General features: G+C 43.8%; 1 protein-coding gene across 1 annotated transcript in view; it reads left to right on the top strand.

Moving 5' to 3' along the window:
- The first annotated feature begins 10,125 nt into the window (after positions 1-10,125).
- The window catches only part of znf827 (zinc finger protein 827), a 76,769-nt gene continuing 74,643 nt past the window's right edge, over positions 10,126-12,251 (top strand). Inside the window, 1 exon segment of the mRNA XM_031863323.1 lies at positions 10,126-10,576. Within this exon segment, the coding sequence (XP_031719183.1) occupies positions 10,534-10,576 (43 nt within the window). The 5' untranslated portion in view covers positions 10,126-10,533.

Here is a 12,251-nt window from a genome sequence, read left to right on the forward strand (position 1 = left end):
GCAGTTCCTCTCAGCTCCGTGGAGCATCTTTCAGCTTTTCGGGTAAACGGCACACAACTTAACTATTTTGGTTCTCACTGCTCTTGTAAGCATTGTTTTCAGCAGCAGCATGCAGATGCTTTGAGAAAAAACTAAATGCTCTAAAAACCTACTGTACGGCAAACAGCGCAATTAGCGACTAGCTGGGGAAGAAAGTGCAGCATTTAGCAGCGTAAGAGCCAGATATTTCCCTGCAGAGTTGGGAGAGACGAATGAATGATAATGTTGCTATGTATGTGTAAATAAGCAACTGTTTGATAACAAGTTACACATTAAGTTGTTTTGTTCATTCTTTCACATGACATCTATTGCACTTCTGGCCATCCTGGGAGAGGGATCCCTCCTCTGTTGCTCTCCCTAAGGTTTCTTCTTTTTGTTCCCTCATTAAATGTTCTTTTGGGGAGTTTTTCCTGTTCCGATGCAAAGATCCTGGGACAGAGGATGTTGTATGTTGTACAGATTGTAAAGCCCTCTGAGGTAAATTCGTGATTTTAGGCTATACAAATAAATTAAATTGAAAAAAAATGTAATTGAATATCTACTTGTGTAAAAGGTGTAATATGTCAGTGTTGTGTTCACAGCTTGTTATAACCGCCCCAAGTGGCCAAGACAATCAATTAATGCAGGTTAAATGCCTGTTGGTTTCAGTGCTTAAATGTTTGAGATATTGTAATTTTAATGGTCCCCATATAACAACGTATTTATATTCTTAGTAGTAGTAGTTTTAGACAGAAGTATAAGCAGCAGCAGTAATGGTGTAGCATCTGGTTTATTAGCAGCATCATTATAATGAGTAATTGTCCTACGTATGATATTTAATCTATCTCATGATATAATTATTATTATATTTTTAACTCCTTTCTTCAGTGTGGCTCTACTACTCATCAGCTCTATGAGGCCACATTTCTTAAACATCCAACACAATGTTGTCTGGACCAACAGCGAATGAGTTTTCTTTAAAAGAATGCTCTGACCATCTAGTATAAGAGTGCAGAGTCAGAAAGCACACCGGCATTGCTGTAAATTGAGAGACAAATCCCATCTCCATCTCCAGACCCCTTAAGCCCAAGGGGCGGGCTATTGAAATAGAAAGATTATGGTGACGGCAGATGCTATTGTAGGTGGGAAATAGGGAACTGGACCAAAGGAGGCAGAGGCTTGAGGTGAGTGAGAATAAGGAAGGGGGAGGGTGGGGGCCACATCCCTCTTGTATCTTAAAGCAATATGCAGGATGTGGGTGGAGGTGGAGGTGGAGGTGGAGGTCGGCTGTACAGGATGAGGAGAGAGTCTAGACTGCATTGACCCTTCTGAAGCCAGGTTTTCTCTTCAGGTCAAGCTTGATATGGAGAAGATAATGGAAAAGCTTGGGGGAGTTTTCAAATAAATAACAGATTGGTAGACAGAGTGTCCCTGTTCTTGCTTCTATGTAATCCCTAACTGTATGGAGGTAATAGCTTGGAAGTGATGGGAAACCTTTCTTCCATCAAAAAGGGGCCAGGAAACCTCAGCGGCATGGCTGGATGCTTGGATCAGTTGTCTTTGTGGCACCCGGGTTGTTTTAAATGGCTTGCTTGTTCAAAGCTCCTGTGACTCCCTCCATGTCTGTTCATGTAACTGTGCAGCAGCAAAAGCGCTCACCAAAACAGGTGGTTGTACCTCCACATCCATCCACTTTCAATCCTCTATAAGAGTTCTGAATTCTTTCGTCATATAGCCCCCGCAACTGTGCAGTAAAGAAAATGTATAAGCAGTGGTAAATTACCCACAGGGTGCAACCGGTGTCCCTGTGCTTTGGGCTTTGCTCCTTATTATTTCTGTGCCAATGACACATCGCTCAACTTACACTTAATGACTCAGCTGTGAGCACTGACAGTTGACAGTGGTTGGCTGCCCAGGGGCCCCATGCTGAGAGAAGGGGGTGGCGCGAGGCAGACGAGGTGGGATGTAATCACTCCCTGTAATTTGGAGGAAATTCACTGAGCTGCTCACAGTCAAAATGAAAGCCTTCTTCTTGTTCCGTCTCTCTACAGCCACCAAGCTTCACTGCTTTCAAAAGCCTGAAAAGAGAGGTTCAGAGAACCAATTCTCCCTGGTTGGTGTCCCCCAGGGGTTAGTACTGGGACCATCTCAAATCAGCTACAGCCCTGGAGCCTTGTTCTTTCCCCAAGGAGTCGCACCGCAGACAGACAGTCAGACTGCCCATCCTTTGCTACATGGCCCAGGCGCAGCCAGCCAGCACAACTCTCCTGAGATCCTCCTTAGTGGAAAGAGAGCTCAGTGGAGCTTATGCTGCTTGTATCTGCCTGTCTGTCTTTCTTTCTGTCTGACACCCTCTCATGTCACCTTATTTCTCTCCCTTCCCTTTAATATCTCAATCCGAGACAAAGGAGGCGATGCATTTTAAAGCTCCGCATCCAGTGTTCCTTTTTGTCGCATTAGGAAGACAAAAAGAGCATTATGCAATCCTTAAAATAAACAGTTTTCAACAATATGACAAGCTTGTGTGGATAAGTTTGCCTCGAAGCATCCTGTCATGAAAATAATTGTGTGCACAGTAACTAATAATTACACTTTGTTAACCTCAGCATGCTTTATTGTCTTGACTGTCGAAATGACACTCAGTTTCGCAAGAAAACTTGGCTCGAGCCATGAGCAGATCGCCCAGTTTGATCACTTTGTCACACAACACTATCCTACCAAGTCGTCAAAGAGACACTGTAGTGGCTTTGCTTGATAGATGGTGAATGGTGCTTATACAAGGAGCCACTCCAGTGCGCCCATAAATATGCATCGTGACATTTGGAACAAAGCCGCTCGTCCTCTCTTTCCCGATGAGCTCTGCCTGCATACTATAACATATTGCCATACTGTCACACCTTGTGTTTCATAGCCAATCTCTCTGTTCATCAACTTGGCAGATAACCTCTAGATGCTGACAGATGATATGGGGGACGGCATTAGGGCTCTATTGTATGCAAAACCAGGAAGTGAAATTTCAACAGGGATGCTTATACCAGAAATTAATAATTAATCCTTATTATTTCATGAAGTATATAATGTATGCTTGTATGAATATTAAAAAAGGTCACATTGTGTATTTGGATGATCGTGTTCTCCAGACATTTCGAAGAAAGTCAGTCAAATTTCTCTATTGATCAACAACAGGTCAGAAGCAAAGACATGCTCTTACATTAGTTACTCTTACCATAGTCTGTTAGGGCAAGTGCAAAAGAATGCTCTCTGTTCTCACTGAACACATAACTTGCTTCTTTCTCCAAACACCTCATTGCTTTAGAAAGGAATAAATATCCAAGACAGCCAGGAGCAGTTCCTTTCAAATCCCACACACAGGCAGATCTCCCTCTCTCCTCCATGTCTCCCTCTCCTTCTCTCTCTCTGTCATTTGACCAGCAGTGCTTCCTGCCACAGAGGACCTGTGACTCATCAGCCAGAATACAGCAGCGTCTCTTGCCCACCCCCTTGAATATTCATAGAAATAAGAGGACTCAAGCTCAGACCCATCCACCTTGTATTCATCCACATTTGTATATATGTAGGGGGGTTACAAGTAGTACTAGATATCTAAACGCGCACTGTGGGAGAGGGGACCTGTGGGGGGGGGCTGTTTTACACTAATTTCTTTATCCCTTTCACAGGAGTGCCATGTTACAAGAGAATTCCTGAGGCGAGCCAATGGCCCGATAAATCTGCCGGAGCCTCTCTCTCAATTTGTCTCCGTGGAATGTCAGCTGGCAAGCGCCCAGACACTGAGAACCTCTTTTCACAATGCGCCAATCTAACAGACGAGATCCCATGTTGGAGCTGCAGTACAAGGACTGGCATGGATAAATTGCCACGTGCCTTATCTAGGTCTCTTTATGTCTAACTGTCTGTCCTAAAATGGCCCTTCGAAGGCCACTTCCTCCCAGACCTGGCGGTTAACCTGAACGGCTGAGTGGGTGACATTGACAGAATGCAGGTGTCACCAAAGAGGAACTTGTGATATGACACAGATGCTGTGTCAACCCGTCTTACTCCATATGACCCACAGTGTGAACAGAAATTGTCCTGTTTGGTGTCGTTCATCACTGTGTGGCACCGTCTCCCACATAGCTCGGTCCAGGTGGTGGAATGGCAGAGTGGGAGAACAGACCATGTTTGTGTGAAGATGCAACAACTATCTCTCTCTTTTTCTTTCTCTCTTATTCCCTCCCTCCCTCCCCCTCCCCCTCCCTCTTCAGTCGGACTGCTGTAGCACTCTTTGTACTCTATTTAAAGGTTGTAGGTTAGCAAACAACAAGATGCCTTCCCACCTGTACCCCTAAATGAGTCACGAGTCATGAATTAATTCATTTACTTTTGTACAGTATTTGCAAAGAAAAATACATACAAACTGTACGTACACAGATGGATATAATTGTTCTTTCCCAATCAAGATTTCAAGTTTTTAAATCACTGATTATATAAATAATTTTGCTGAAATTAAGCTTCATCGCAAGGTTTTATTTAATTTAATATTCATGTTGTTGCAGCATTCTAAATGATGCAGAACAAAATAAAAAAAAACTGGAAATGAATTGCATCCTGTCCTCTCTAACAATTTCTACGCAGCCAACCACACTAGCGTATTTAAGGGGTTCATGTTACTGCGTGACAGTTGGCATGACAGTAAAAAAAAAAGGCATGTGCCAAGTGGAGCTGCCAGTGCTCAGCGTGGCTGGTTTTAATATTTTAATGTGTTTCATTACAACAGTACGGGCCAGATAGCCTCTCTGACGTCCAGACAATTGTCTGCAAATGAACAAGATTACATGACAAGCCCTGAATGACAGAGCTATCGCTGCTGCCTACCCTAGCCACTTATCTGATGGTAGCCTAGCAACAGATCCCTGACCTGGCTTTGACCTCCACCCGATAAGGTCAACACCTGAAGGCTCTCTCATTGGAGGGCTGGCTGAGAGAGAGAGGTGGAGCTTGGGGATGTAGGGAGACAAAGGACTCACAGAGCAAGGGCAGCCTCCTCTGCATAGCGTTCCCTGCTTCCTGCTGGCAAAAAAAAATGTTCAGACAAAAGCATGCCAGACCTCTTTACTAGGGTCCGTTATACCTGTGTGTGTGCGTGTGTGTGTGTGTGTGTGTGTGTGTGTGTGTGTGTGTGTGTGTGTGTGTGTGTGTGTGTGTGTGTCAGACACAAGCCAATCATATAAAGCTGGTCAACAAACAAAAAAACGAAAGCACTTGCCAGTGCAATGTCCCCTGTAGTAAATACAGACAGCAGTGCCTTTTTTTACACAGGGTCAAAAACATCAATGAGAGGAAAAAACAGCAGCTGTAACAGTTCATAATGAAAACTATTGTGGTGGCAAACAGAAAAGACACTTTTTGAAGGAGGTGCTGAATGTGAAATGAATCGACCAGAGCGGCCCACCCTGATAGACAGCCCCACTTCATTTCACTTCATTTGTGTGCACACACATACAAATCTCCCTCGGTTTAACAGCAGTGATATGGAAGTTAATCCAAATTGTGATAGTGGCAATATCCTATTAGACCATGGCAGTAAAATCAAGCTGAGACTGGTAACACATTACAGATATCAGAACATGTTCAGCACGCTCCATTACAGTACGAAGTGACATTAATCAGCGGGGGTCCTCTTACACACACATAGAGGCATAAAACAAACATGAAAATCATACACACAGCCTCAAGTACAGCTCAAAAGAACACACGTTTTGAGTGTTGAAGTGTTGCTTCATCTGACATTGTTTCAAATGGGATAGAGAATTAACCACTGGCTTTGCTAGATAAATGCAGGCATATAGTAAAGAAAAAAGGTCTATCAAGCAGCCAAGGGCGGAAGGGTGGACATATGAAAGCTGTTCATAACACTTTTTGTAATTATCATAATATATATATTATAATAATTTTTGCTCACAGAGCCTCTAGGAAAAAAAAGTGATTTAGAGGAAGCTGGCAGACAGTTACTGTTCTAGTGCTTTGTGACTTTTTGTGAAAAATGTACTGCAATTCAGTTTGCAAACTGCTTGAAATGATAAAAGAGCACATTGTTGTGTGCCCATAATCACACTGATTCATTTCAGTTTTTAGTCAGTCGTTAGTTAGACAGGGCTGCATTTGATACTGTGCATATCTCTTTCTTTCTGATGTGCATATTGGCGTTGGCACTCCGGGGATTATCATTCTGCCTATCAGGTTTGGCACTGCTAAAATAACTCTTGTCCCCGAGTTGAAGGACCTTCGCCTCCCTCCAGGGCCTTTTGCAAGACCTCTGGCCCAGTTCACCCAGGCCAACCTATAGACTCCTCCTCCGCGTATGTGTGTGTGTGTGTGTGTGTGTGTGTGTGTGTGTGTTTGCACTAGCGTCTTACTGCGGGGAAACTGTTGAAGGTCAAAGGGCAGGAAGTTGGCCACCTGCCTCTGTCACTTTAGTGAAAGTAGTGATAGCAGAGAGAGGAAGTGGTAGCAGAGAGAAGAAGACACGACAGACGGAGAAAGTAAGAATGTCTGACAGTAAGTTCAGGATTTTGCCTGGCAGTTGAATTTACAAGAAGGTCAAATGGGTTATAGCATAACAATCCTTAAATAAGGAAAAAAACATTACAATTGAAGTCGCATCCTCTAAAAGCTCCAGCACTTTCTGATTGTTATTTCTATTCAATGAGCATTTTGTTGACCTTAGTGCAACTCCGTTGATCTGATCTGCAGACTTTGTGTCTGATTAAAGTAAACGACTGCTACAGGCTTTTGAGATTCCTACGACCAATGCAGAATAACCTACAGGGATCTCTCCGCTGGTATTTGCCAGAGGTGACAACCCCTTCCCACTCCTTGCATTAAATGTGCCAACCGAGGACGAGAGCATAGAAGGCCAGAGGGCAAAAAGGGTGTGAACCACCTGCTTCTGTCACACTGTCAGGATGAAGGCGAACGAGTGCAAACAGGGTGAAGTGTGTGTGTGCACGGTTAGCGATATTGTGTAGAAGGGGGACAGGTGGCACGCCGGACAGCACTGGCACAAGCCACCCCAGGATTTATCACTCAGCGACAGTCACGGCTGGGCAGGGGACAGATGTTTCTGTTTACCCCAGGGCAAACATCTGACTGGCCGAGCCTAACGTTAGCCGGACCAGCCTCGCCCGCACAGGAGAATGACTGAGAGCACAGAGGAAAGGAAGGAAAAGAGGCAGTGAAAAGGAGAAGAAACTGGAGGATGTTCAGTTTGCCCCCAAGGCACGGAGGCAAGTTAGCTCATTTCTCTCCAGTCTGCTCCATCCTCCACTGAAGCACCTGAAACTCATTTAGCCCCCACTAACTGTTGTGCCACTATAGGGAACCATTTTAATAAGTAGTAATAATGCCGATGGACAATATGAGCCGTTTTCAAAGCAGGGAACCCGCGCCAGTTTTTGGCGAGTGAAACAAAACCATTGCAATTGAACGTGAGTATATTCTACATCTTCACTTAGTTAGAAAAACAGACACATATGAACAGAACTTAATGTGGTGTTATTTAGGGGGTTTACAGTGAAAGCCATTTTGAATTAGTGCATGTTCCAGCTGGGAAACTTGAGCGCTGTCGCTGGTAATATAGCTGGAGCATTCTTCCCCGGAGCAATGATAAATGACCTTTAGGTTCAACCCCCGGGTGAGGTCATGGCAGTGTTGCCTACTATCAGCAGACTGCCCCGTTGCCAGCATTACCTCAGCTGCCTGGCATTGTCAGGGTCAGAGAACAGTCTGTGACCTCCCTGTGGTGACCAAACACCATCGAGACAAACACTCATAGTCTAGTATAGATTATATAGTTTATGAAAATGTTTTGGTGAAAATGATGGCACCGTGCATAAGTTTATTAAGATTTGCATCTGAAATAAGTCAGCCTGGTAAATGAAGTTTGATATTACATGGAGTTTGCAACCATTAATTACCACTAATGTGGTGTAATAAGCAAAGGCTGGATACACAGAGCAAGATTTAGCACTGATTAAGCCGTCCAGCAGAACAATTTCTGCTTCCCTGGGATTGTTAATACGAAATCTGTCTGCATAAATTTCACTCTCAGAAATCTAGAGACCCACAGAACAACGACATTAATCTGTTATTTCATTAAGATGTACAAACCAGAGCTGCTGCATTGCAATGATTTAGTGGGATATTACAAATATTGTTCCCAATGCACTAGATTTTATAGACATAGCCACTGATCTGAACCAGAAAATGTTGTATGCTCTCATACCTTTTTGATAATCTTATTTCTAGTTTATCTGTGCACCAGCATAACTTCACAAACACACACAAACTGTTTAATTATAAACTCTTTGTCTAAGTTGAATGTTGTACCAGCAGAACTATAGTAGATATCTAAGTACTTTTCCCCTAGAGTACTTAGAGAAATCATCTCGAGGTCCTGCCATATGCATATTTTGTGCTGACAGAAAAAAAGACAATGTGCAAGAAAGGCAAAAACCAAAAAGGATTTAACCTTTCCCTTGTAGCAGCTCATCCAGTCTTTGGTCGGAGCACCTGTCCATGGACCATCCATCTGCAGATGAAGGTGAGAAGCACAGCTGTCTAGACAAACACATTCACACTATTTAGATTGTAATGTAAACCCTTACTAACATAACCCTTAATCCTCTCCACAAATGAAAAAACTAATGGGATGTCTTAATCATTTCATGCAGGAGATGCAATAAAATATTACTCCTTTTCTATTTGTGGAACATGTTTGTCCACTCTCCTCCTGATAGGCCCCATTTAATCATGTTGTTCTGTTTCCTAATTAGCAGAAATGCAAAGTGTCTTTGTCACCTGTGGACAGCCAAGAGGGCTAATTTAGGCTTTTCACTAATTGCCACGGTAACGAGCCTCCTGCGCCTCCGCTGGGGGTGGGTGGAAGGCATGGCAGGAGGAGGAGGACTGGAGGATGGAAGGATGGAGGGATGAAGACACAGCTCTCCTCACACACGGCTGAGGTGTGAAAGAACGCGGCAGGCCAACAGAACGCAGCCTGGAGGAGTCCAACAGCAGGGAGTGGGGGACAGCCTGCGCTGTGAAAAAGCCCCAACACCCAGCTGAGAGGGAGGAGGATTCAGCTCTGGCCAGTTTTGGTCTCTCAACTTTGATGAGGAGATGACTACATTGGGTTTTTGATAATTGCTGGACATTTTTCTGACGCTGACACCTGTTATTGTCCCCCACCTGATTTGATGCTGGTTCCCACACAATGTACTTTTTTTTTTATTACTGTTCTTTTAATAGACAAATTGTAGGTCTAACTCAGCAGGCAGTTTTTAAATTAGCAGCTTGACATGTATGAAGCCTGTGTGTGAGAAGCGGGGGTAGGAGGAGGTGATGACAGATATAAACCAAATTAAAACATAGGATGTTTGATCATGATTGTGTTTTTGTCATTAGTCAATCAACAGTTGAAGTGCTTTGTTGTTTTTCCTTATGCAACTTTTTATAGTTTAGCAATCATGGTGAAATGGCAGCCTAATAGAAACTTTTCTGGGGAAAGAGTGGATGTAAAAAGCCAAAGGCTTGAAATGTCTTCCTCTTGAAGTATATAAATACTGTGGATGTACTATAATAATACTAATGTAGTTACACAATATTAGCATTAAATTACATAGCACATTTTTTATGTAACTTTGCAAAACCAGGCTGTAAAAATGTCATCCAGTCAACATTAGCCTACAAAAAATCAAATGTTTTACATTGCTGCAATTGGGATTCTTATCTTTAATTAAGATACAGATTTGGTTACAGTGGTTTATTGTCTGCTTCGCTAAAGCAAGCCAAATGCACGTTTAACATGCCTCTGCGTTATGTATTCACAGCGTCTAAATTGACGTGTACGTTCACATTTGTATCATTCGCATTACTGCATAAATTATTATCGTCACTCACCATTACATTATTTTTTAAGTTAATTAAATAGATTCCGTTAATGTAATTCGACTCGATCAGTGTGGTCTCTCTCTCTGCTGATTTATACCCTCTGTTTTTTTTTTTTTTCAAATACATTTTCTTTTCAGCAATACACCCTGAAAGCTCGGGGGCACCTTGTCCGTCCGCTGCTCTCGGGGGCGAGCTCCTCGAATGTGTGCGTGCGCGCGCGCAAAGAGCGTGTTTGAGAGTGTGTGTGTGAGTGACTGTATGTGTGTGTGCGCGCGCGTGCGTGTGGCTGCTCTGCTGTTGCTGCCCTTTGATCCCTGCATTAGTGTTAGTTAGGGGCTCGGAGACACACTTGCACCGAGAGCAGCCATAGTCAAGACACGGCAACAACAACAGCGGCACCTCCTCCGCCTGTGTTCCCATTCCCCCCCAACAATACACTTTAAACCGAGCAAAGCCAGGTGCACGACCAAGTCCCTGCCATCACTGGCGCCTCCAGTCTCAATGGGAAAAACCTTTTTTCTTCTTATCCCTAAACAAGGACGAGAATGTGATTAAAAACGGGGGAAAATGCCAAGGAGGAAGCAGGAGCAACCCAAGCGCCTGCCTTCACGTAAGTCCTTCACTCGATTTGTTCAAATTTTTTTGTAACGGCTCTCCGGGTATGTTTTGCGCAGTAGTTTAGGGTTAAAGAGGTGAAACAGACAAAAGACACGGCGTAGGTTATTTCTCCCTTTTTAGGTCCGAGCGAGGCAGCCATGTTGTTGGCGATGGGTAACGGTAGCTAGGCAGTGAGTGGATAAACGATACGTGGCTTTATTAAAGAGTACAATCGATAGAGGTCCGGTTCCGCTAAAGGTTGCGGTCAGTGGGCATGTGTGTCGGTTGTGTGTGGAGCAATAATGGCCGAGCGTTTTTCCCCGTAATGTGTTCGCCACTCTGCTATGTCGCTTTTCGGGTAAGAAAGGGGAGGATCTGGGAGTCTGGCCGCAATAAAATGAAGGGTCAGTCGGATCAGACAAGCCAGAGTCTGGCTCCCCGTACCCTAGTGTTCCTAGTTAGCAATAGCGCTATCTAGCAACGCTCGGTAAACTTCATTTCATCGGCGATAAACGTGCAACTTTCGCCTCATAGTTTTTGCTGCTTCCAAAAATCGCGGAACCGAATTTGTTCGCGCTTGTTTGTCGTCGACTTTTAAAAAGTGTGTAGAGATTTTATTTTCTTCTTCTTCCCCCTAACCTCAAGCTCGATATATAAATATATTTTCCCTCTACCCCTCCCAGTCTGCATGCAGGCTATGTCAGAGCCGTGGTCGGTCACCTGAAGTTCAGGGTTTTTCCCCCCTTCCCTTTTGCAGCCATTCATTGCAGACAGACTACGATCAATAACGCAGTTAGAAAAAGGGAAACGACAGTTTATGCTTCTCTACTACGTTGCTTTGAAGCAACGCCGTGCCGCAGCAGGAACCTATGAATCCCGTGTAGTCGATTTTTGGTTTGGGAGGTTGATTCACTTTTGTACATTTGACCCTCCGTATCTTTGGATGTTCGTATTGTGCTTTATCAGTCCAGATAATGAAACGCTGCCATGGCACACAGCGGCCACTAGAGGATCGCTCAGACGGTGTAGTGGGCAATGACAACGATCATTAAAGGGATTGTCCGAGAGTGACATTTCCCTGCTCAATACACGCGTAAGCAAACGGCTCAATTAGTCATATTGGTATGCAAATATAGTGAATAATTGGGTGATTCATCTTTAAATCTTGATGCATTTATCTTATGACACTATCTTCTTCATTTCTTAAATGTCAGACCATGCCAGCTGTTCATCACAGCCAGCCACCATGACACAAAAACAGGCACTAAGTTGTCTCTCTTACTCAGTTTATCTTTCATTGCTTTTGTTTCATTTCAAAGGGTTTCGAGTAATGAATGAGTTCCTGCTGCACCTGTCACAGTTTTAATATGTCTGGCACATTAAATCAAATGTACACTATGGAGTTGTTATCCCCGTAGCTTCACACCACAATATTTACACAAATGCTGTTTGTTTTGTAGTAATATTCACTGATGTACTGCTCAGGTGTTTGACCTCGGGTAAAACTTGGGAAATAGCATGGGTTGGCTTTGAGGTGGAGACTGGGTGACAGTGGTAAGTGATTGTGTGTGTGTGTGTGTGTGTGTGTGTGTGTGTGTGTGTGTGTGTGTGTGTGTGTGTGTGTGTGTGTGTGTGTGTGTGTGTGTGTGTGTGTGTGTGTGTGTGTGTGTGTGTGTGTGTGTGTGTGT

This window comes from Anarrhichthys ocellatus, unplaced genomic scaffold (assembly GCF_004355925.1).
Source record: "Anarrhichthys ocellatus isolate YVR2014 unplaced genomic scaffold, GSC_Weel_1.0 scaffold28, whole genome shotgun sequence".
In the NCBI taxonomy this organism is placed as follows: Eukaryota; Metazoa; Chordata; class Actinopteri; order Perciformes; family Anarhichadidae; genus Anarrhichthys; species Anarrhichthys ocellatus.